Source organism: Astyanax mexicanus, chromosome 14, assembly GCF_023375975.1.
Source record: "Astyanax mexicanus isolate ESR-SI-001 chromosome 14, AstMex3_surface, whole genome shotgun sequence".
In the NCBI taxonomy this organism is placed as follows: domain Eukaryota; kingdom Metazoa; phylum Chordata; class Actinopteri; order Characiformes; family Acestrorhamphidae; genus Astyanax; species Astyanax mexicanus.
The window spans coordinates 16,296,822-16,323,789 of NC_064421.1; the positions used below are offsets into that span (position 1 = coordinate 16,296,822).

The window sequence follows — 26,968 nt, forward strand, 5'->3', positions numbered from 1 at the left end:
TCAAATTAAAAAGTATATATCTCATTGATTGCTTCTTTATCTCTGTCAAACCACAAACACCAGTGAAAGTAGCGAGTCACTGAGGCGACTCTCCTCGGATAGGGCTGCGTTTCAGACTCCTTCAGGGCAGTGACTGCTCATAGAAATATGGGGGATATTACTGAGCAGTGTTGTTTTGTAACTAATCTCAGTGTCCCCAGCCAGAGGGAAGGAGGCAAGCACCACAGATATACAAAACAGCACATTTTCTTTCCATCCATGCTGATCCCCTAGTGCACACCAGCCTCTGAATACTAATACTGCCAGATTCATCAGGATAAATGACAGGCCAGAAATATCAGAAAACCCGTTGATCCATTTAGCACACAGTAACGGACGCAGAAGGCTATCTTTGGAGTCACACAACCTTATCTCCATGCTTGACAGGGTTTAACTCCGGCACTTGTTTTTTCATTGTGTCAGAAATGTATGAAGAATGAACCGAAAGAATTTCACCAAAATAACTTGCATTGAAATTTTAGAAGCTTTTATCTTCTCCTGTACAGTTGCTGCTGTTTTGAAGCTATAAAGATTTTGCTTGACAGCAACAATATAGTCATGCAAGTTAAAAAAAAAAAAAAAAAAAAAAACCTTAGCAAATTTCTTCTTACTACCACTATAATAATATACTAGTATAGTATAATACTATATCAGTAATTAATTATACTCTTCATACTCTATACAGATTATTATAGTTTATTAATTTGTAGGTCAAAATATGGGAGCTTGATAAAAATGTGTAATATTAAGATACAGTTAGTGCTTTAGATACCTTGCTGTACTTAATTCAATTAAACATGAATAATTATGCTAGTTAAACATGCAAATGATCAATGCAGTGACAGAATTTACAGTATAATGTTCTCAGGAAAACAAAATAGGCCAGATTTACAAATCAACGTCATGCACATTTTGAGCTTTTCCCCTTGTGCTTTTTATGTGGTGTTGATTGAATGATTTTGCCATTTAAGAAGTGCATGTTACTGTTCACAGTTTTGATTTAAGTTTAACTCTGGACAAGTAGGTTATGTAAAGTTTTGCTTTTTAATGCATGAAATATTCAGAATGGGACTATCAGAAAGGGCTTACATTAAAAAAATAAGTGTCAACAGTGTTAAAAGTCAGATTTGGTGAAAAAGGTGAAAGAGGATTTGGAGAATTTAATGCATAATGTGGTGAAAGTCACCTTTCAATTCAGTGGCTTTGACTATGATATTTGTGGTCCATTTGTGCAGCAAAACATATAAAATTGGTCATTAATATATTGATTTTGATTGGCTATTGAGACATGTCTCCCCAAATTACTGTGCAATTATTAGTATAGGTTTTTGCTCTGCCCTTTACAGATGTGCTGAAACTTTGTATTCAAAGTTTTGGAGTTTGGTTTGTAACTGACTACCAGTTTTTTGATTGGTTTGTTTTGAGTTATATTAAACAAAGAGCTCGGGTTTACGTCCAGCCTCCTTGCAATATGTGACAGATCTTTCTGGCAGATTCAACCAAAAACACATTTATACTCTGTTTAATTTCACTCTCAGTATTTATTTTTTTAAACTATTCATATTGGCATGCAGTGTTGACTAATAACATTAGCCATTATGGAGGCAAAACTCCATAATGGGTAATAATCCTTTTTTATTATAATGATGATGATGTTTAAATGACTAAATCAGTAGAATAACTAAAATAATTCCTTGCTTCTCATGTATAATTTCAGAATGTATCACAATATCCAGCATCTTTATCATACTGTATGTTGCATTCTTCATTCACAGTCAAGTGCACTAGTCCCTAGTGCAAATCAATGAAGCCATTTCAGCTTAATAGACATCCATCCCAGATAACTGCCCTCTAAAGATAGATTACACAGAAGGCAAATAAACACATTTTGCCGTGCCGTAGTCGCATTTCTCAGAGCGTTTCTGTAGAGATCAAAACCGACTGCATCTTCACTATGCTAGCCTGCAGCACTAAGAAGTGCCCCGAGCAGCAGCGCTATTTCAGGAACATGCAAGCTGTGTTCCGCAGAACCACTTCACGACAAGCAAAATATAGACCAATTGAAATGAATGTGACCTGCCAGTAATCTCTGCCTGAGAATGGCCCTTTTGTCAGAAGCACTGCCCTGAACGTCTAGCCTGCAGCTATGGTAACCCTGCTCTGCGGTGTGGGGCTGAAGTCTGAGCTGGCTTGCAGAATCCTCTGCTCTGAAATGAACCCAGAGGGGATTAAACATTTTACAGGAATAAAGGGAAGGCTTTAAAGCAGAGTTTAAGGAGGTGAGGCAGTGTTAAACTGGTGAAGCAGTGTACAAACAACACACACAGGAACACAGACGCGCATCTGCATCCTATAACTCACTGTGTGAATCTGTTTACACAGTATGTATACTCATCATTTATGGTAAAACACTTAATATGAACCTGTTTACCTGCTTATATCACTGTAATATATTAGAGCTGTCAACATTAACACGTTAGCGCATGTGATTAATTAAGTTTTAAGTCTGGAGAAGCAATAACGGATTTAGCGCTCTAAACACACCATCGCCTACAGTCGAGTTCAGAAGGTAGATTACTTTATTTTTTATTTAGGATAAAATGTATTTTCTCTCACACACATACATACACACACTAGCAACTCCAGAGTTCATTCTCCCCATTAAAGCTATTTTTAACTCAGCACATTTGAATATTCTAATTTAAAATGAATAAAAACTCCCCTATAAAGATTTTATAATAAAAATAAATAAAGACTGTAGCCTGCCAGGCCTAAACCATTCTACACTATTACATTTACTCTTTCCCACAAGTACAGGGAAATACCAACTTAAATTAAAAAAAAAAAAAAAATCACGATTTGATAATTTAATAAATCACAGAATATTGTTGTGATTAATGCAATTAATTAAGCAATGTTTCCTATCAAGTCTTTTTTTTGCATTTAAATACCCATTATTAAAAGCTTAGTCTTAAGAAGAAGAAAATGTGATTAATCACAGAATTCTGTTTTAAATAATATATATATATTTTTAATGATTGTTACCCAACGTCTAACAGACGTTAATTTTAGGTTGAATGTTCGTCATGATGTCAGATGACAAACATTTTACGTATGCTCCTGACTCTAGAAGGTTCAGGATGATCACCTATGCCTCCTATGATGACCATAAGATCAGCTACTGCTTCTTTTCAACGTGAACGAAGGACCAGAGTTTGGTCAGCCTGAAAGAGGCGGTCTCAGTCAGGATGTACTGAACCATGGTCCAATTTGTCTGCAAGCCTATGCAGTCTTTAAACAATCCAGAGGAAAAAAAGAATTGGTGTAGTGCTGAAATCTGACTCCTCTTGGTGTGCAGGCACATCACTGCAGTATGAACACAAATATTTGGAATGGAAATTCATTTATTTACTGTAACAGTAGATTATCCCTTACTTATTATAGAAATCGAAGGAGCCTGAGGATAATCTTTTACACTCATTCTGCTGCTGAGCGAGCGTGCCCATGAAGTGGAGCCAGATTCTGACAGAGAGCTAGAATTTGTCACAACACCTAGCAAAGCAACTTGCCAAACTCATAACTAACATCCTACAAAACAATTAATACAATGAACAATTAACAATTAAAAGTATAGACAGAGTCTGCCCACATAGCCGATGACGACAAGAAGTAGTAAAGTTCTTTAGACTGCTCACTAAACTGCAGTGTTAAACCAAAACTAACCAGACCAAATGTACATGATGTAACATAGACACAAATATAAATGCAGACTCTTGTCCAGACTTGTCCAGTCAGATGTGAAAACTCCCTTAGGTTTCAGCTACCAGGCAAAGGCAAAGCCGCATGACCTGGAAAGTCACAATTCCTGGCTGTAGTGTCAGCATTTTGGTCTGCTGAGCCACTCGGAGCCCCTATTCAAACTGAATCTTGATCCCCAAAGTTGTATTTTTTGACCCCATGCATTAACATTGATGCCATTTGGCTGGCGGATGGTCTTATCCAGACTGAATGCAGCATTAAAACTCCTGCCCAAGCACTTTTGCTGGCATGGCGTGGTTTGCTTTCCTTGGTGTGCACTCAAACCTTAATCTGCCACATAAAAACACTGGTGTTATTTCAATATACTCGTAATTCTTCACCCTGGAGTACCCCAGCCTTTTACAGTTTCCTCCACTCCCAACAACTGGTCCAACTAATTAACAAGCCCTTCCGGAGGTGAACTGGGATGCCTTCCCACTCTGGTACCACACTCTTACCTCCCACTAACACCTCATTAGGGAGTGCCACTTAATGGGAAGTTACATTTATTTTGCCAGCTGTGGAAGGCACTCATGACAAACATTAAAACATGGGTAAACTTTGGGCATCCCATGGGATACCCTTCACTCGACAGCGAATTGAGAAGAAGCTGGGGTCACCATGGCTACAGATAGCTGTAGCTGTCTTGTCATCAACTGCTTTTTCTCTTCAGCACTTAGAAGGAGCTGTAATAAGAGCTTACAGAAGAAGGAAACATCTGAGTCATTGTGGTGCAATTAGGGCTGTTCTTCAGCTGCATTCCATTCCAGAGGGTTCCTAAGCAGAACCCTGTATTCTCGACACTCTGTGCTGAGATATGGGTTAAGGGAGCTGAGGTTGATTAAATCAGAACATTTACTGTACCTCCGGCAATGTCCTCATCCACCGATGGTGTTTTTTAACCATCTGTACTTTCTAGCCCTTTCTAGACTCTCTACAATCACAGCAACTCCAAAATTAAAAAACCCAGCTCCCTCATCAACACTTATATGCATATTTGAGTAGAGGTTTTCTGAGCAGATCATCTTTCTCTTCCAAAAGAGATATCAAACATGCCAGATGTTAAAAGACATGTAAAAATATTTTTTTCAATTGAATTATCTAACTTACCACTGACATTAATCAGAATAACCATACACTGAATTACAAGCAAGGTATGTTTTCTGAACTTTGGAATCAATAAAGTTTAATGTATCAATAATAATAATATCTTATAAATGTACAATATTTATTTTCAGTGGATCTTCTTAAAAGGTTTTTTGTCTCTGTAAACTTTAAGATACTGCTAAAAATCAAGTCTGAACTTTCCTGTTTGTGTTAGATACTGTAAATAAGCCTGCTGTCAGTTACTGTGGGCAAATACTGTATTTCTTAGCAAAAATAACAACTATTTTATTCACTGAATAACTCCATATATTTAGTCTGCACCTTCCTTTGTATTTTACAAATATTGGCAACATTGGCCAGGGCACTGCTTTCTTTTTAAGGGGCGAAGACTAATGGTACCATCCCAATTTTTAGCTTTTTCAAAAGTTCCCACGCACTGAAATTCCCAATCTCCAGTACATCCCAGCTCTAGACTTTAAAGACAAAGACATCCATGTTTATCATTTATATTATACACCAATGGAATTTGGTCTTTCACTGAACCATCACAACCCTCAACCTCTATACTAATCAATAGACATATTAAATACATAGTTAATTAGATTGAAATCCTGCATTGTGCCACAGACACTTGCCAATTTGGATGCAAAACTCAGAAAACATAAAAATGTGAGGTTGTTGACAGGATTACAGCTGTTAAGTCTAATTAGCCTCATGTATAGACATTACAGTTATGGACCATGTGCATTATGACATAATTCATTGTTTTTTCCATTTTTGTCAATTGTATTTTTGAGAAAGGGATGTATTTCCTCTTCTGGCTCTTACACTTTCAATGGGTTCAGTAAAACAGATTTGATTCTGTTTTAAATATGTCAATCTGCGTTTTAAGTGAAAAATATTCTATATAGATATAATCCCCATATTCAAGACACTTTACAGTAATTGTAACCATGTTTTAACAAGCTTCATTTCCAATGGACAAGAATGGCAGGGCTTTGGAAAGGTCACTCTTTATGTTGGATAGTGTAGATGTGAGGGCCCCGAGTGGTTCAGCATACCAATGCTGACACTATAGGCTAACGATTGTAAGTTCAAGTCTCGGTCATACTGCTTCATCATTAGCAGCTTGAGCCTGAAAGGGCACTATTGAGCATTTTCTTTTTTGTGGGTAGATGGTAGTGCTTTCTTACAGCCAACAAATTGTGGGTTAAGTTCACTTTAGCCCTACTCTCATAAGTTTTATGAAAGCATCACTTTCTACGCTTGCTATCAGTTTCCTACCTTCACAGACTTTACTATCTTAGTAAGCTGGCTGGTTTACCACAGAAAGATATCTGCTGTTTTTAGCTGGGATAGTAAAATTAGCTAAGATAGCCAGCTACTCAAGCTACTCAATTTACACTTAAGTAGCACTTCTGAGATAAATGTGATATATGACCAACATATTATTGTTAAAGGAAATTTATGACTAAAATAGCACTGCTTAGGTAGTTAAATGCGCAACTAAAGTAGCACTGCTGAGGTAAATTAGCTATTGACTAGAATCGGTTGTTGACAGGTGACGTAGCTATGTTAACAGTGTAGAGCTGAAGCTATTCTGTGGTCAAAGGCTGTTCTGCAATCAACCTTATTTTGCCTTTGTTTCATCATCTTTTTTATTATAATCGTATGCTAATGTTGTATGTCTTGGTTTAATGGGTGAAAACATAACACTACTAAATTCTGCGATGAAGATCACAGGTTCTCGTGGTTACAACCTGCTTACCTTTACTGTTAGGACAGTTGGACTTTTTGGTTTTGGTCTTTCAGCTAAAATAGGTACATGTCTGTGGGATTTGAAGACTAGTTTTAGAAGTGTTTACAGATACTGTAAAGAAAATAACATTTGTAATATCCAGGTAACTTTTTTAGGCTGGGGGCAACAGGTTAAATGGATCGCTATTGTCAACAAATGATAATTAATCCAAAAATAGTCTCTGGCATCTTTGCGCAGCTTATTTTCAGGTGCTATATTCTCACTTTTTGTTTCTGTTTTGTCCAGTTGTACTGCTTTAAATGCTCTACATTTTTAAATGTACCAGTAAGTTAGTTTCTATATGGGGAGAGCATATGGGTTTTTTTTTACTTTGAAGATATGCCTCTTAGCAGAAGCCAGTGTAAAGAGTGCTACAGTACCGTATACAGTGTTTACAGTGTTGGCACGTCGTGTGTATTTGCATGACAGTTGTGCTGACAGCTGCACACAGGGGAGGCAATTAAAGGTTAAAAGGGCATATATAAATAGAGCAATTACTTTTCTAAAACAATAAACTATCTCTCTCTTTCTCCTTGTGCGTGTGTGTGTGTGTGTGTGTGTGTGGATGTGTGCCACAGATTCCTCTACGCGATAAGCTGTTTGGACGTAAAAGCTGTCTCCCGTTCTTCCGCTCCTCGCCAGCCTGCCTAAATGCTCCAACACACACTCTGCAAGCACAACAGATGCTCCAGAGACAGCAGATGAATTCTGCCACGTCTTTTCTGGACGCCTCCACCGTTTACGGACACTCAGCGGAGTTAGAAAAGGCTCTGAGGAATCTCTCTAGCCCAGAGGGCCTGCTAGCAGTCAACAGTAAACACACTGACCACGGTGGTCACTCATACCTGCCTTTTGTCAAAAGCACTCCGTCCGCCTGCCTCCAGCAGCCCGGCACTGGGCCGAGCGAGCGGGTGGAGTGTTTTCTGGCGGGAGATAGCAGAGTGAACGAGATTCTGCCCCTCACTGCTCTGCACACGCTGTGGGTGAGGGAACACAATCGCATTGCCACACGGCTGAAACAACTCAACGTCCACTGGAGCTCATTGACGACCTATCAGGAGACACGCAAAATCATTGGAGCTTTGCATCAGGTACGAACTATCACATTATAGCACTATCTTTAGCTCTGTTAAATGATTGGCAGGACGGGCAGGGTGACTAGTGATCAGAAACAATCACTCATTTCTGCATCGCAGCACTCGTGCAGAGTCATGTGGAGGGAGAGGCATCACAGCATTTCATACGTTCTTACAAATCAACGTGCCTCAAATGGTTCTTCAGGCGATATATATATTTACACTGAATCCGTAGATGATAGCAGTGTGTAAACTGATCGTGAAGTGTCTCCTCAGGGTATTTGGGAACACCCACACCTGTATACTTTGTGAGGTGTTATCTGGAGAGTGAAGCTGAATACTGGCCATCACGCTCATGGCAAGGCAACGTGATCGTAAGTCCTGATTAGTGGGTGCCAGATGGAACAGACATTCCATTTCTGAAGTTGTGCAGACATTTCTCAATGCACAGTTTCTCATGTGTATTGGGAATATGACAAAGAAGGCATTACCACCCACAGAGGACAGCACAGTGTGTGGTAATGCTTGTGACCAGGAGTGTCTGGTGAGAATGGTCTATGAGAACAGACAAACAATTCTGTCAGAAATCTACTAACACAGCAATTTCATGATCATTTCATCACATTTTTAAACAAAAACAATGAGAACTTTATGTTCTCAAATAAACTCAATTAGATGTTTTCTGTTACCATCTGTAACTTTCCTCAATAAGGAAGTCTCAATATTTTTTGGGGGTTGGCTGCTCCTTGGGATTTATGCCGACAGTTTCGAATCCCCTGAAAGGATCTTAATAGGACTCGGTAAAGATCCAGACTTTAACTCAAATTTTTCATTCCATTAAGGCTTATCTTGGTGGATATTCTGGAATGTTTTGGGTCATTGTCATGTTGCATAGTCCATTTCCACTTTACTTTTCAGTGGACAGATTATCATAAATTTTGGACAGGTCCCGGTGCAGCAAAGCAACTTCAAACCATGACATTTACAGCTCTATTCTTCACAGTAAAAGATTTTGTGGGCAAGGAAACATCTGATTTCCTATTCTTCTTAGATTGTTTAAAATTTCATCCAAGACTCGTTTACATCTACATTCTTCTTTCTGAAGGCCATTTTTGGATCTGATCATGGTGATTAAGGTACTTCAAGTCTGAGGTTTAAATAAGACTCCTCCAATATCCTTTCTAGCCATGTTCTAATCATCTGCAGCTGATTGTAATTGTACACATTTTAAGTAGTAGTAAATGAGGGGACATTTCTTGGCAAGAAAATTGCTGACCTATTCATTTGATGTTACGAATGATATGTATATATATATATAAAGGTATTTCTTCAGATGTGCATGTTTATAGTTATTTTACTTCCATACATCAGTATTGTTCAAAAGAAAATCAGATCTCCATATGTTTAAATTGGTTCAAAAATACAGTGGTTTGAGTGTCCTCATTTTTTCTCTTGACAGTATAAAAATAATTTAAGATTGGAGTGAAGATTAAGAATTATTGCTAAGAAAGAAAAAGAAATCCTCCAGGGTATAATTAAACTAAAATTAGCCCACAGTTGAAGCTGAACAATGACTGTAATGGACTTTGACTTCTTAAGTTAATTTATGTAAAATATATTCCATAAATTACTTATGCTTCACAAATTTGACCTCCGAGGAGCGATTACTAATGATAAGCCATGCATATTTGGGTCTTATTCTCTTATTCTGGTCAAACGTACATGCCTCAGCATCAGCAGAAAAAAGGAAAGTAATGAACGATATGGTGCAAACAGTGTAACAGTGTAACACATACAGATGCACTCCAATCGTCAGAGTGCCCGCAGGCATCTTGCGAGTTGAGTTTAATTGTATCACTTTGTATCACTCTCTGAATACAAGTGACAAGTCGGATCAAATGCCATGAATTGGTCTTCCGACGTGATGTGCTGCAGTGTACTGAGAATACACACTTATATGTATATGCTGTGCTTTTCTCTTTTCTGTTAAATTCGGCATTTGCAGCTTCACGCTCTAAAGCAAAGGTTCATTTACCCCAGGCATTTTGCACAAGCAGCTAGATGGATGTAGAAGCAGATTTTGTTTGACAGCTAGCCAGCTTTATTGAGAAGAGTGTAGGAGGAAAGGTTAGCTTAGTGCGTTTGTACTGCTTCAAGTCCTTCCAGAAAAATTCCTAGATGAATTCTGTTCTTGCTTGGCCTGTAACCCTTACTGAGACTGTAGAATTCCACTTCCAGTCTTACAGTGAAGCTGATTGATTCCTTTATACTGGTTATTAATGCTAATAATAAAACAAATGACCTTCTAATTAGCTATACCCGTGGTCAAATGGTTCTGACACTGTGGTATGTGGTGGTATGCCAGATAGTCTTTGTTGCATGCACAAAAACTAATGATTAAAATATATATACAGTACCCTATAAAAGTTGGGACACACCTTTTTGTTTCTGGAGTGCTGCAGTTATCTCTTGGTATTCTTTTCTGGGGCATCCTATTGAGTGCCAGTTTCATCATAATATTTTTGATGATCTTTGACTGCAACTTTGACTTTCAACGTTCTTTAAATTCCTCAAATTGACTGACCTACATGTCTCAAAGACTTTTTTTAACTAGTTAAATAGTTAATTAGTTCTTAATTAGTTCTTGCCATAGTTTGCATTAGAATATTATTCAGTGCAATTTCAAACATTCAAATAGGGCTATTCACTGCATACCAACTCTACCTTTTCACAACACAACTGATACTGATGTTAACATATTATGCCTGCTTTGAAGAATCTAAAATATAAAACATATATTAAATGTATATGTTTATGCGTTACACATGCGTTAGTGATGTACTGTAGGTATAACTATATAACAATAATTATTATTATTATCAGTTTTACAGACCATAGAGCTCTCCACAATTCCCATAAAGTTTTGCATTAGCATTATTCTATTCTCCTGGCTTTTGGCACAATCTGGGTGTGTCCCCTAGTTGTTGTTTTTTTTTTTTTTAACAGGCTCCATCAGTGCGTAGCTACCCTAGGTTAAAGTGTAATGATTAACTGGCCTCTATGTTTAAGGCTGTAAGAGCAAGCATCATTGTCTGAGCTGGTTTAGCTGTATGTTATATTGTTCACTATAACAATATTCTTTCTCAAATAAATGTTATATGAGTATTTTAAATCTAATACCTAAGGATTCTTAAGTCTAATAAACTCAAATAAGCTCAGTTTTCAGCACAAACAGCTCCCTGTGCATGCAGTTAATACTGTTAAATGTGAAAGCTCACATCACAATAACAATAAAAATACAATTTATTTTACAGCCCTTTTTCACACCATGGATGCAGGAGCCACTACACCCCCAACCCAACTTGAATGTATCACTCTATTGTTCCAGTTAGCGGCCAGTGCAGCTAATGCTCTGGAGTGCAAACAGAAAGGTGATTCACCACACTGGGCAGAGGCAAAATTTAGGGATTAAAGGCCTTGAGCCACACAACTAAAGCCTGTCCTCTTTGAGCGGTCTCCTCTGGATCAAAGAAACATTTCATTGGCCACAAAAGGATCTGTAAGGTTGAATGCAGCCCAGGCCCCTTAAATTAAAGTGGCAGAGAAGGAGACTCTGAAGTGTTACGAGAGAAGAAGTAGATGGAATACATCAAGCAGAGTGCACTGTTTTAACAAAGTCCCAGAGGGTCTGACTTCACAAAACCAATAAAAAATGGTTTCCACTTCTTCTGCTGCTGCTACTGACACTGTTGCATTATAGCTTCATGGACAGTGAGTTTTGATATACACACGCCTGCTGTTAAAGAGACAGCGGAGGGCAACACTGCACTCAGACAGACGCGTGTCACTGTAAATCCTGCTGGAACATCTGCAGTGTGGGTGTTGAGATTCTGGAGGTGAGCTGTTTTTTATTACTGTTTTTTTTTTTAAATAAACAGTGATAAAGGAAGATGAATTTCTGAGGTATATCACAGAGGAGGAAAGCACAGGATCTTATCTTATCTCTCAGCTCAGGATGCGCCAAATTGCGATCACAGGCCCAGATTTTCGATGGCGAGTAGGAGTGTATGTTTCGACTTCTGTGAGCTTTCCTGGCCCCAAACTTGCCCTACTAAAATATGTTACCTTACAGTCATCGTAAAGAGTTTTTGAAGATCATTTGTTGTTGTTTGCCTTTGTTGTTGAATTTCAAACCCAAATGGAGTAACAATACTAAAACGATATTGGACAATCAAAATAATAAGCATCCTTCAGTTTTATCCACTTTTCTTCTAAAATAATACTTAGAATGTGTCCTTCTCTAATTCCTCTAACTTCTCGAGAGTTACTTCAGCATTAGTCATAGTTCTCCATTATTTCCCTTTATATAACTATATATTCACATCTGTTGAGTTGTCTGGTGTGGACCAGATGAGAATAGGCTTCTTTTTTAGTCTTGTTCCTTCTCAAGGTTTCTGAGGATCTGAAGGAGTTTTTATTTTGCTACTGTTACATTCCATTTGACGACATCCATTATGAAAAGTGCTATACCAGTACATTCCAACTGAATTGAAGGTTTAAAACATGCATCCATCTTTCTATCCTGTTGGTCTCTCATTCACTGTAAAAAAAAATGCTGTAAAATAGCTGCCATTCCCAATAGTATAGTTCTGATATAAAAATATGTAGTGCGTTTTTATTGTACACTAAGAGGCAATGTATCCTGTTTTAACAGCTCTATATTGATAAAATGAATGCACTGTGATGCAAGGCCAGTCCCCATCCTTCTCTGATACATGTGAAGTCAATCACTACCTCTTTGTTTTTTGTGATGTATTTTGATGTACTTGAGCTTTTCCATGTGTGGAAACATAACAAACAAACGGAAAATCAGTTTATAAACTGTCATTAACTCATTCCGATCAGCTCACAGACACCTTGTGCTGATCTACATCACCTAGGAGTGATGAGGTAAGAGAACACCATCTACCCACCCAGAGAGAGCAAGGCCAATTGTGTTCTCTCAGGGCTCCAGCAGCTGATGGCAAGCAGCATGACTGGGATTAAACTGGTGTTTTTAATGTTTTTATATGTGAAGGTGCCACTGGGTACACAGTTTACTACCTTCAACACTCATAATAGTCAGACATGTTGTCTATAAATAGAGGGTGGGTTTAACTCTAAGGGACAGTTTCCCAGACAGGGATTGAGCCCAGTCCAAGTCTTTTTTTTTTTTTTTTTTTTTTTTTTTTTTTACAACAGTAGGATATCACTAATCTAATATTGAATTTAACCCTGTAAACCCACAGGAAAATAGTGGCGATCACATTAGCTAATATATATATATTTTTTTTTATTTTTCCCATTTTCTTCCCAATTTAGCACAGCCAATTACCCAACCCACTCCCTAGGACTCCCCCTATCACTAGTAATGCCCCAACACTGGGAGGGTGAAGACATGGTGAAGACATGCTATCACCGCTTCTTTTCGAGCTGCTGATGATACAGCATTGCCGAGTAGACAGCGCACTTGGAGGAAAGCACAGCGGCTCGGTTCCGGTACATCAGCTCACAGATGCCCTGTGTTGCAGACATCACCCTAGGAGTGATGTGGGGATAGAGCGCCATCTACCCACCCGGAGGGAGCAGGGCCAATTGTGTGCTGGCCAATTTTAGCTGCTCATAGTGGCAGCGCTTTAGATCGCTGGACCACTCGGCGCCCCCACATTAGCTAATATTTTACTGTGAACTTCACATTCACATACAGCATAATGCTGTTAAATGTAATTAAATCCATTAAATCCCAATAGTAAGTATTCTCTGTAATATATAGGTGTATGGTAATTAACTGTGTGGTTTAAATCATATCAATAGTAACCATTTAAATACAGTAAAATACAGAGAATTTCAGCCACCAATATTTCACTGTGATTTTACAGAAACATTAGTTACAGTGTTTGCTAATTGATGAACAAAATGTAAAACACATTTAATAGTGGGAAAATTATGAAAAACATATTTCAGCGCGTATGCACAGAGGTCTGGGTATTTAAAGAGCCTGTAAACCTGCAAATTGTGAAACAAGACAACTCTGTCAGTTTTTTCTAAGCTGCCTATGTCTGACAGTATGCTCAGGGGGAAGACATTACTGCTTCTCTCAATACAACTCTCACAACAGTCATGTACCAAATGTACTCCTGTGATGTTCTTCACTCACGAAAACTCAGCTCCTCTGAAAAACAAAGCTCAAGTGTATAACAAAAGTGTCGTAGAGACTTGTCTGCTTTGCCAGCTGTAAGGAGCGACCTGACAGAAGCCTGTACATTGTTGCGCAGAGCGATGCTGCGGAGCTGACGAACGTTTATGTGCTGAAAAACACAGTTTAAAGGCTGCGACTGTGAGCGATACACAGTTCTACAAACTCTGCACTCCACACACCCCAAAGACAACATACAAAAGAAAACCTTTTTTATTTTATTTTAGATTAAATATTAACAGTTTGATAGGTAACAATATCTGCAGTGAAGTCATTGGTATGAAATAAAAGTTTTAGCACTTAATCTATCCTATTTCTTTTAAAGCTCTTTTCATGTCCCTTCCAGGCAGATCATGCTTTTAAGGCAGTGCTGCACAGTACAGCAGTGCACCATTATTGCTCTGTCAGATCTTTTGTTTTGGGGGTTACAGTAGCAGCATGCCCACAATTCAGTTTGAGGCAGTTTTCACACCTACAAGTCCAGTTAAATGAATTCATTTGGGCAGGTGTAAACACAGCAATTTTACTTACATGTGAACAAAAACAAAATCACTGTGGTTTTGGTCAAGTCCTAAACAAACTCTGGAGTGGTAAGGTTGTGCTGAGAATGTGATCTGACCTCGATCTGACCCAGCTATCAGGTGCAGTCAGCAATTTTTAATAAATTCCCATAACCAGTTTACCCTGATACACTGCCCAGAGAAGTATTACAGCTATGAACAAATGCCATATCTGCTGTTGCTCCTAAACTGCACAGAGAAATATGAACGGCTCCAGAACACAGGACATTTTTCCTGTATTTACTTTCTTGTTCCCACCCCAGAAAGGTCTTACCAATTAGTAGAGGGAACTTTCTTATATGGTTTGTTGTGATGTATTTTGATGCACTTTTCCATATGTGAAAACAAACCAAACAAATGGAAAATCAGTTTACAACATTCATTGATTTTCTCAATTGTTTTCTTGATCATTCAGACCAGATTTTTACATTTGGATTGAGGAAATTGTGAGTTGAAAAGGCTTTTATGTATTTATATAACCTTTCTCTGGTGTTTGCAAGAAATCCATGTTTTTTTAAATGTAAGCAAATCTAAACTTTTTAAGTCTTGCCCTTTAAATTAAAAATTACATTCACATCTACATCTGACAATATGTGTATCTTTAATCATGTATTACTTAAAATAAAGTGACATTTATTCTCTTTACAGATCATAACCATGAGGGATTACATTCCAAAAATCTTGGGAGATGAAGCATTTGAGGAAACTGTTGGGTCTTATGAGGGATATGATGAGTCTCTAAACCCTTCAGTCTCCAACGTGTTCGCCACAGCAGCGTTCCGTTTTGGTCATGCAACCATTTCTGCACAGATCAGGAGACTAAATGAGAGCTTCCAGGAGCATCCCAACTTTTCCTCCCTAAATCTGCATCAGACCTTCTTCAGTCCCTGGAGGATCATCAGAGAAGGTACATCATCCCTCCCTGGTATTGATTACTGAAGCCAACTCAAGTTCATTGCAGTCACTGTTTGCTTCTCACAAAGAAAAATTCTAAGTGAAGCTGAGAAAACTCTGCCTGATTGATATTATCTTGAATTATGCAGTAATGGCAGGACATTGTAGAAAAATAGTGAATTGATTAGAATGAATTTGTAGTTGCTCATCTGAATCCGACTCTCTGAAGTCCTTGTAGTCTCATTAAAAGAGGCACTGCATGATTTTCTCTCTTTAGTGTGTAAGAATTAATTATCTGATGCACACAAACATCGCGCTGAAGTTCGGAAGATGTCCTTAAGGCATCTTCCAAACTTCAAGTTTTTAAAATGTGGTGTATAAAAACATGGTTTTATTGATCAGAATAATTCATTTTTTCTGAGGACTCAGACAGGGAGAATTCATAATTTCATATTCATAACCTGAAATAAAGATTCGCCAGACCACAATACACATTAAAATGAAGTTGACCAGACATGTTTTGATTTGGGGTTATAGAAATCACCATTATAATATCATAAAAGTAATTAGAGCTTATTGTTTTTGATTTAAAAAAGAAAAAATCCAGTTTGGTGCACAACAGAAATGTATAGGGTAAAATATATTTTTTAAGTTCATCTGTTTACACTTTGTCGGGTTGTAGAAACACCATGTCAGATAAGATGTGTGCTTGGAACATTTTAAAAAGATGGTTAATATTGATAAAGATATTGATTTTGATCCTTTGATTTTGTTTTTATCCTGTTTTATTGATGTATGTACATAAAGCAGGGTAATATCGATCAGCTTATGAACATATACAGTATGTTTACTCTGAAATTATTCTGTTTGGAGATTTAAACATAGTGCAGATATCAAACATTAATCATTCTGAAGATGTTGCTGAGCACTCCACCTACAGTGCATCATATTTGTTGATGTGTGTAAAAGTTCAAACGCAGCCTCGCTGCCTGATTCCTGGATGCTGTTTACGCTCTGCAGGAGGATTAGATCCAATACTGCGAGGTCTCCTGGGCTGGCCGGCTGCCAGGCAGAACCAACAGCACCTGATGACTGAGGAGTTGACGGAGAAGCTGGTGGTGCTCAACATTCCAGAATCACTGGACCTCGCTGCGTTAAACCTCCAGAGGGGACGAGACCACGGCCTTCCAGGTACAGCTGCACTGTGTTGGAAAAAAATTACATTGCAATTTTTTCCAATAATTGTCTATTTCTGCAATATACTGAATATTGCAATATTAAAAATACAGGATTTTCACCAGATTTCTGCAGAAGTCAATGAATCAACATGTTGTGATATGAAAACACTCTCTGTGTGACTAAGCTTGGATTAAAATAAAATGATATTGGGCAGATACAAACTGATTCTGGTACATATGTGATAGAAAATTTGAACATTTTGAGTGTTTCTGTCAGCAACATCAAGACAAACGAAGTGGTTGATTTAGGTTGCACTATGTGCCATTGTATGTTCTGATGAAACAATACAGCTCTGGAAAACAATAAGAGACCACTTAAAAATGATAAGTTTCTTTGATTTTACCAAATTGAAAACCTCTGGAGGGCGGCACGGTGGCGCAGTGGGTAGCACTTCCGCCTTACAGCAAGACGGCCTGGGTTCCTGGCTGGGGTGACCCGGGTCTTTCTGTGTGCAGTTTGCACTTTCTCCCCGTGTCTGCGTGGGTTTACTCCGGGTGTTCCGGTTTCTTCCCACAGTCCAAAGAGGGCATGTTCAGGCTATGGATGTCTGATAAAATTGCCCCCTAGGTGTGAGTGAGTGTGTCTGTGTGTCTGTCTGTGTCTGCCCTGCGATGGATTGGCAGCCTGTCCAGGGTGTATACTGCCCCCCACCCGCGACCCTTAACGGATAAAGCGGTTGGCGATGAGTGAGTTAGTGAGTGAAAACCTCTGGAATATAATCAAGAGGATGATCACAGCCATCAAACCAAGCTGAACTGCTTGAATTTTTGCACCAGGAGTGACATAAAGTTATCCAAAAGCAGTGTGTAAGACTGGTGGAGGAGAGCATGCCAAACTGTGATTAAAAAACAGGGTTATTCCACCAAATATTGATTTCTAAACTCTTAAAACTTTATAAATATAAACATGTTTTCTTTGCATTATTTGTAGTTTATAGAATAAAACAATGTCAAGAATTTCACTTTTTTTAATCATGTGTCTAAACATATGTTCTATATATTTATGTACCAGTCAAACGTTCAGACAAACTTTTAATGTAATGTTTTTTATTATTATTTTTTTTAGGATTCTTTGCATTGTAGATTAATATTGAAGACATCGCAACTATTAAGGAACTTTGACTGGTACTGTATACTGTGTCCGTGCTCCATATCTGTTTTCAGAACAAACCTGTTCCCTAAACAACCCACAGGCTTACTGTATTATACTGTATTTCCTTATCAAAAATGTCATATAGATGATCCACCTACATCACGAGCAAAAACAGCACAAGCAAACTAGCAGCACAATCCATCATCAGATAAATTACATGCTCTACAGCACGTCAGAAAAGACAAAATCAGGTCAGATATATTTATGATGTTGCGGTGGACTGACACTAAATTTATATTGGCCACTCCTGCCACCCTGTCAGCACTGAATGAGTATGGTAACGTGTCAGTGCCTAGTTTGGAGGCACACATTTCAGTTTGAGGGTTTCTTATAATGATATAGTATGTATTCAGTCAAGGACCACATCAGATCAGATTCAGAAAGCCTAATTTGTTGTGTTCACATGGCCTAGAAAAAAAAAAACTCTGTTTTATGCTAAGATTTTATGCTCACATTCAGTTAAGAGATAGAACTTCCACATATTTCTATGCAATTCTTTTTTATATTTTTTAAGTTACCCTCATGAACTCTTGATTTAACTCCAGGCATTTAACTTAAAATAGTTCATTTAAAAACAGTTTTCTTCTGAAACAAAAATGTAGTGCACAGTCTGTATGTACTGCTTTATGCCATTTAGGGTAGATGTATATTGACTGCACCATAGGAAACAAAAGAGTAAATGTACTGTAAATGTTCAAACGGTATATATTTTTCAACCATATAGATAGATAGATAAAGAATAAATAATAAAGACAGAGACAAATGAGCAGACGGGTCACTATCTCTACACCTCATAGCTTGAGGGGAAAAAGACAAGACAGTGTGGACAGAGGAATAGGGGTGGGGTTTGGAACAGACACACAGATACCAAAGCACTACTCTTACACCTCTACAGTTCCCACTCTACTGTATAAATCCCACAGTTTACAGTATATGATTTTCAGGAGGTACATGTGGCACACTTCTTATTTTCTATTTCATAAGTAGCTACGTATTTACCCTAATAATGCGAACCATGTATTTTTTTTTTTTTTACTACTGTGAGCACTGAATTTGATCATGTACAGATCATGTACGGTTTTATGTCATAAGATCATACTGTATACTTCACCTGCTGTCATGTGATTACTTGTGGTGTGAGAAAAAACAGATGTTCATGTAAAATGTATGTGAAGTTAAATTGACACGGCTTTGATTTCAAACGCCACTGCACTCGAAACCATATTCTGCTGTCTGCTGTACAGATGTGCTTCAAGCTACACTTCAGGCCATCTATACTGTGTGCCTTTTTCATATCATCCCTATCAATTGCATTTCAGGTTACAATGACTGGAGGGCCTTTTGTGGATATGACAGAGTGGAAAGCAAAGCGGATCTGAGGGCTGTGGTACGTGACCGGGCTTTGGTAGAACAGCTAATGGATCTATATGGGCATCCTAACAATATCGACGTGTGGCTGGCAGGGCTGGTGGAGGATCCGCTACCTGGTGCTAGGATTGGACCTATCTTTGCATGCTTGATCGGAAAACAGATGAAGACACTCAGAGAGGGTGACAGGTAAGATGGTGAGGCCACTGTTATTGTAAGCAATGAATTGCTTTTCAATGCAGAGGCCTTGTCGAATGAAAAATCCCCTCCGAGCGCTTTCATGAGTAAACTGCACTATTTTACAGATCAATAAAAAGCAGAAAAGGTCATTTTCTCTCTATTTGAAAGTATTCAGACTTGCAATTCTGTGTCTACTTTTTTTAATTAAAAGGAGAATGCTATAAAACATTTTTTTTACCTTTGTTAATCTAAATCATGTGCCAATCCTAAGCTTATAGACATGATATACTGGATCTGTTTCAGGTTCTGGTGGGAAAAGTCAGGTGTGTTCTCTCCACTACAGAGGCAGGAGCTCCAGAAGCACTCCCTGTCCCGTGTCTTCTGCGACAACAGTGGACTGACGGAGGTTCCTCTTGATCCATTCACTGTGGGAATGTACCCCAAAGACTTTGTTTCATGCGCCAGTGTGCCATCTTTGGATCTGGAAGCATGGAAAGAGGACAATGAAAGAGGTAGGACATTCCCAGCTAACGTAGAAAGACTCCCGTAACGTTAGATTTTGGTCCCTCTAAGGTGTCTTATAACAAACCATTCCTAAACATCATGGCAACCTGTGGCAGACTCTTGTTTGAGACAGTTTGAAGGGCTGGGGGAACAAATAAAATAGTCGGGCACTTACTGTACAACGTAAGGCCTGTACATTCTAGAGGGGTTGTGGCTAAAACAACACAAAACTTAAATGGCTGGAATAGATGCAAGTCAGGAATGGAAATGAGTTCATACCATAATTGACAGAAATGTACTTTGTTCTATATCATCAAATACAGTTTATCCCATGATAAGATGGCACCTATAGGCCACCACATCACCTTTTTATCTTCTGTTGGGCATTTCTTTATTAGAGGCACCTTTTACTGGAAGGGCAGATAAACGTGCACTAATTAAGAGATGTTATCAAAATGTCTTAATCTAGAGGCACATCATTATAATTTATTGCAATATTTTTTTCCCTCAAGAAGGGAAGGCTGCCAATAGAGCTACAATAGGGTAGGTCCCTCTTGAGATTGCCAGTGATTGCAACATAATTTTCAACATAAATGTCAGTCAGAACCTCCTGCATACTTTTATGTTTAAGGTTGCCTTCAGGGTTTAATGCTTAGGTATATTATCCAACATTACAGTAACATTCCCAAAAGGTTTTCACATGATCCAGAGAATTATGTTACGGAAAGCTTAGAGGAATGTTCCTACAACTAAAATGCAAATTCCTGGAGAACCAGGGAACAACCAAAAATGATCCGTTATCAAAATGATCCGTTAGCATTAATTGTTAGCTAGGATATTTCCCCCAGTTGCACGTGGGTGTATGGTCCCAAAGCATGAAAATCAAAAATGGTGTTTTAAACGCATGAATACTAAAGAGAGGCTATAATTTAAAGATGATGAAATTACACAGATAAGTCAACAGGAGCGGGGGAAAAATGTCAATTTATTCTCAAAGCGAATGGCTTACATCACTCCAGTTCAATTTGCAGCGCTGAAAGACCCTGCAGGCTCCCAGGTGAGAAAGAGAATGGCTGATTTCTTCCAAAGCTGACAAATTCATTGTGTGGGATTCGTTACTAAGGTTATACCTTTGGAGGGTGCTATATACTTAAAGTATCGAGCGAACCAATGAAACCCAAAGATGACTTTGGACTTTTTTTTTCTGAACTGCTGCTGCAATTGATCACGAGTTTCTCTGGAAAAAACAGATTTCATACATTTTATAGACCAAGATAAATCAACATGTGGCCTCAGTTAAAACTTAACATTCTCAGAATGCCAGCTATTTTACCTTAAACAGGCTTATTTATGCACAGCGAAAGAAATGAAAATGTTTTCAGCACCTGGTGAGGCTATGGCAAACACTTCTGTGGCCCAATATGTTCTAATGCTTTTAGCCATGACCTGTGAAATTTCCTGTAATTCACCTCCTGGATTGTTATTGAGCTTCTTGATTAGAGACAGTTCCTGAAATCCTCAGTACCCTCTCTAAATGGTATTTTCATGAGCTTGCGATCTCTTCAGCTCTGGAATTGTGCCCACTGGCAAATACTGATCCATTAGGAAACTGCAGCAGTGCCAAGACAATGAACGTATTCACAGTTGTTACAGTAAGGCATTCATCTCTCTAATATAAATATAAAAAATAGTTGAATCCAGAATGAATCAACAGAGAGGAATGAAATTATGGTTATGTTTAACATTGTGAGACATGGGGTTTGTCACTCCTCGGTCATCTTGTTAGTGCCAGCACCATTGGCAGATGGCTGCACAGTGCAGAAATACATTAACTCATTATGATCATTACGACAATGCATCACAAATTCAGAAGGGGTGGGGTCATGGTTTGGGGTTCAGTTTTGAATGACGACAGACTAACTTTGGTCTTAATTACAGGCACTTTGACACCCCAGTGTTAAAAATACGATCCTGCAACCAATGAATCTATAGATGTCTGTCTGATTGAAACTGTTTGGAATGCTATTGGAACGCACTATAAACACTCGACTATTCCTGTAAAATTAGCAGGAACTTCAGGAATATTCAAGCTAGGACCCCATTATTACAAATTACTTCTGTATGTGTTGCCCATATAAGTCTAAATGTCTGATAATTTATTGATCCTGGTCAGCTTTCACAGCTATTTAACAGCTATTTTTGCAAATATTTCTTTAACAATGAGCATATATATATATATATATATATATATATATATATATATATATATATATATATATATATATATATATATATATATGTTTAACTTTAGTCTCCTGCACAGCTCAGTTTATAAAGAATGTAAGAAAAGGCTGTAATGTGAATCTCGACCTACTCTGTATTCTGTGTGTATAAAAGGAAGCACTTATCATTCTGCAAAGTTCTAGATATAGACGGAGACGGCAGATTTACTTTAGCCCGGTTCTTTGACCTCTTGAGGTCCTGCCACACTCTAGCCCCATCTCTAGTGTTTATTCAATCTACCTCTGCAACCCAGCTATGTAATAGGCTGCTGCCAGACCGCACCGCCATGGGCTGGAATAGAAAGAAGTGCTTCAGACACACCTCAAAAAGAATTGCACATCAGTGCTCTCTGACTCAAACTGAGACAGACTATTTAATGTATTGCAGCATCTTCTTGTTTCCTTCTTTGCAGGGCTCATATCCTTAAATATTGCTGTTTTTATGTTTTCCACTGAAAATATTTGTGTTCTGTGTAGAAAAAACAGTAGTCGTTATTCATTTTTCTCACAAATTGCCTTAAAATTAAACAGGTTGTTTTGTTAATATGCAGACTATGCGGACTACTATATAGATATACACTATATGGTAAAAAGCTTGTGGATTCCTTTTTCACAAAACAAGGTTATTAAAAAGGGAGTTTGTCCACACTTCGCTGCAGGAACTGTATCTACGTTTTGAAGTAGGCTTCCCACTAGCCTTTGGAACACTGGACACTGCTTTGAAGTTTCGACTGCATTGAGCTAGGAGACCTTATGTGAGGTCAGGCACTGATGTTGGATAATTATTTTTAGGTTACAAACTCACTCAGACTCAGCCCAGCAGTATCAACTTCTCTACAGCCTTGTGGTGGTCAGCTTTATAACCCTGTAGGTGATACCTGGCATTGGACATAGTGTGCCCTAAGGCTTATACTAAGTGCCTGTCCATGAAGGGTATAGATTTATCACAGCTAAATCCACTATTAAGAAAGGGTATTTACAAACCTTTGGTCATGATACAATATTTTCATGATACAACATTATCACAATCCGTTACATTCATCTATGATACTTCACAGCATTGTGTTACTGAAAAGGATAAAATACTCCTAAATAAGAAAATACCAGACATTATGGAATCATTGGTGTTAGAATAACAGACTTTGACAACAAATATTCTACACTGCAGGTTTACACATTAAGTAATTAAACAGTAACTTTAGTAAGTCAAGTGGGGGGTGAGAAATATTTATATTTGACTCCACATATCGGTAATGTATCACAAATGCAAGAAAACAATGCAGTATATCATAATACTAATATTTTGTCCCACCCCTAAGCTAAAGATCACATTTACCTGCCTTCTGAACATAGCACTCTTCTTTTATCTAAAATATTAACAATAATAAAACATGAACTTAGCAAAAAAGTAAATAAAAAAGATAGCCAGATGCACATTTACAGGGGACACTCTAACAAATCGACTTTTTTTCTCTGTCTCTCCTGCTGGCGGTGTGCTCAGTAAACAAACCCCAAATAACGGGGGAAAAACAGTTCTAATCGATAAATGAACTCAATGCAGAAGTAATAGAAGTCGCTTCTGTCTCCCAATGATAGTTGTTTAGAATGCTTTGGAATTGCTTTGTGTAATCAGGGCTTGTTATTTGTGCAGTTGTTGTTGTTACTGCTGCTGCTCTCAGTGGTGTTTAATTAATTTCTCTTTTTTGCAGATGGAAGAGACTCTGACAGCACAGAAAGACACATATGACAGAGTTCATCTGAGTGTCTGAAGGTGTCACCATCACGACTAGCTGGAGGTGCATCGGCCAAGGTCTGTCCGTGTTCAATCACAGCTGCAGCTAGAGACAGGACTTTAATTTAAACAGATCTAAAGCAAAGGACCAAATAATACATTCTCGCCTGAGCTTCGTTAAAAACACAAACCGCCATTAGTGATTGGACGAATTTTCTATGAGGAAATGACTGCTTTTTTTGTTTCATGTTTCACAAAGGCACTGCTTGGTGTCTGCTTTTTGAAAATAACTGGGTATGCCTGCATGCACAAATCTGCAGCAGGTGCACACATACACAGAGCATTGGCTGGTTTAATGCCCAAAGGATAAAGTAAGCCCATGTGGAAGACGAAATGATCTAAAGACAGAACGCTGCCTTTTCTTCTCTCTGGATAAAAATGAGCATGGATATATTCATAGATATGTGGGCTACATTTACATCTTAAACATGAGATGAAACTCTTTAAAATGCAAAGGCTCAGGTTTGACAAATAGGCACAACATTTACATAAAGTGATATCTTGCCCTGGTTTTGTTTCAGAGATTATAATGCCATAGCAATCAGCTGAGGAAGAAAGGAGACGACCTTTGTTCAGATCCTCTGAATTAAGTAGAGCCTGAAATTTTAGGCAGAGACTAATGCAGTGCCTGATACATTGTCCAATTACATGTTTTTCAATTGACTGGTAAATTAGAGCGGGATTTCCAATGTGTCCAGTTAGGCTTTAGAGCATCCTCCATGCACCGCATATTCTGCACCATATTGTGCTGTACTCTGGACAATAAACAATAATTAAACAAATGGCACATCTACACAGTGGTGATTTATGTTAGAGGCTATACAAAGCTACAGTTTCATTTTCATAATGATAAAAATGTATATCATGCTCTACTGCAAACTTTTCTGCTGCATCTGCTGTGTATCTGGACGTTGCATGTTACAGAGTAAATGCTGTATAGCAAATATATTTTATACAATTCCTAATTATCTTACACTGTGAATATTGGTAAATGTACTTATTTAAAATTAGTCTAAAGCCCTGTCTGGATGGGATTAGTTTCTCAGGGGGACATCTGTGAAAAATATTTCACACTTCTACTCAGTAATAAAACTCCTGAATCTGGACTTCAATTGAAAAAACATGAGAACCAGTGAGTTTTTTGGTTTTCTTGGTCACGTGACATTGCGTTCAGTAGCTCCTCCATTTCCACTCGCTGTTGTGTTTACGTGGATCTCTGTGGAAACATGTGTCCAAAGTGTAATTATGGTGTGTGGCAGTGAACAAATAGATATTTTTTTAAAACGCACGGTGACGAAACTTAGAGATGTGGATCCGGACAGGACTAAAATTACCGGAGGACCACGGAGTTCAGCGAAAAAGAACATCTGATAAAAACATGCACATAGTCAGTCCTCACAGGAATAAAATCCCAGAGGACCCCCTATAAAAGAGAAAATTACCCCAGGACCCCCTGAGACACTAATCCCATCTGAATAGGTCTTAAGTTGACTTGTTTTTAGTTTTTTTTTCTTCATTCACATTACTTACATACTTGCTACTGGGTGTGGTCCACTAATGCAGGATTAAAACCCCTGTATTTGGCAACATGATAAAGAATGTACATGAATGTTATTGAAGCTTTTTTCAGAGATTTTTGCTTTTGTTAACTCAAAGTTCACTTGAAGAATTAAGACTTTTAGCTACTCTTAGCTACTTAAAATGTCTAAATGTTTAACATGTACTGTAAGTTAACATACTTGCTGAATGAATCAAAATAAAATTATACAGTAAATTAATTGTAGATATGAATTTGAACTACAATTATGTTAGTTACAGTATACAGTAAGCTATATCTTTCCAGTAAGCACAGACTGAACAATTGGCCAGTCTGGCCTGATTAATTTGGCCTATAAAAACTCATTGTTCTAATCCTTCTGACCAAAATATGCATATCAGTTTATAATATAAATTATTTTATGCTGGCCTTACAGCTAATGACTTTTCAAACTATTGCATCATTGCAAACAGATGATATCACGATGCTGCAATGCTCTATATAATGCAAGACAGTTCTGTAGGATACTGCACAGCATCTGTGTTACTAAAGAGAATAAGTAATTAGGGATTACTGGTGTCGCAGGATTTCACAGAATATGACAACCAGTATTATTCACTGCAGGTTTACCCTATTTGTTTTATTACCTCCACCACGTAGAATAATGAAGCAGTAACAGTAGTAAGTTAAAGCGTAAGTAAGTGTTGAGCGTCTATGTTTCAGTAAAACTATAGATATTTGACTGAACATATCGATAAAGTATCGCAAATGAAAAACTATACAATATTCCACAGTATCAATATTTTATCTCACCCCTAGTGGTTTGGACAGCTTTTCATGGTGGGAAATAATCTCAAAAATAATCAAGCTGCAGTCCTGCAAAAAGTGACCCTACAAGAATTTAAAAAATCTTAATCTGTCATTAAAAACTCTTGTGAGAGAGTGTCAGACTTTAGTCTTTTCAAAGTCTGCTAGTGTATAGTCAGTATTAGCAGCCATCAGTAGTGTAAGTGCTTGTTAAATATTTTCAGCTTCCTCCAAATTAACTTTATTTTCCACACTCCCAAAAGATTGCAATCTCACAGAACTGCCAAGTTCATGTTTTTTAAAGTTTTGTCTTAGGCTTGATTACTTCATTCCACTTCAAAATACAGAAACTTTTTTCTGAATAGGCTTGCTAACTTTGTAATTAAAATGGAAGTGTGTTTACTGTTGACCTATATAGCACACACCTGCCTTACATTAAGTAGCTATCACTCAGACCTCATTGTATAATTTGCACTCTGCAGACAATTACAAAACTAAATTGGTTTCTTTGATTTAAGCAAAAGAAGACACTACAAATAAAGAAAAATAACATTCAAGGCCACAGAGCAGCTCTGTGCCAGCACAGGTGGCTTCTTGACG

General features: G+C 38.0%; 1 protein-coding gene across 4 annotated transcripts in view; it reads left to right on the forward strand.

Moving 5' to 3' along the window:
- Window positions 1-26,730, forward strand: part of tpo (thyroid peroxidase) — a 42,382-nt gene extending 15,652 nt beyond the window's left edge. For 3 of the 4 annotated variants that reach the window (XM_015607902.3, XM_049463890.1, XM_049463891.1), the window contains 6 exons: window positions 7,321-7,833; window positions 15,262-15,520; window positions 16,528-16,698; window positions 19,218-19,455; window positions 19,750-19,958; window positions 23,942-26,730. In XM_015607902.3, coding sequence (XP_015463388.3) covers window positions 7,321-7,833; window positions 15,262-15,520; window positions 16,528-16,698; window positions 19,218-19,455; window positions 19,750-19,958; window positions 23,942-23,979 — 1,428 coding nt within the window. In that variant the 3' untranslated portion in view covers window positions 23,980-26,730. Of the gene's footprint in view, window positions 1-7,320; window positions 7,834-15,261; window positions 15,521-16,527; window positions 16,699-19,217; window positions 19,456-19,749; window positions 19,959-23,941 lie in introns of those variants that run through there. The other variant, XM_049463892.1, reaches the window with a different exon arrangement.
- The last annotated feature ends 238 nt before the right edge of the window (window positions 26,731-26,968 follow it).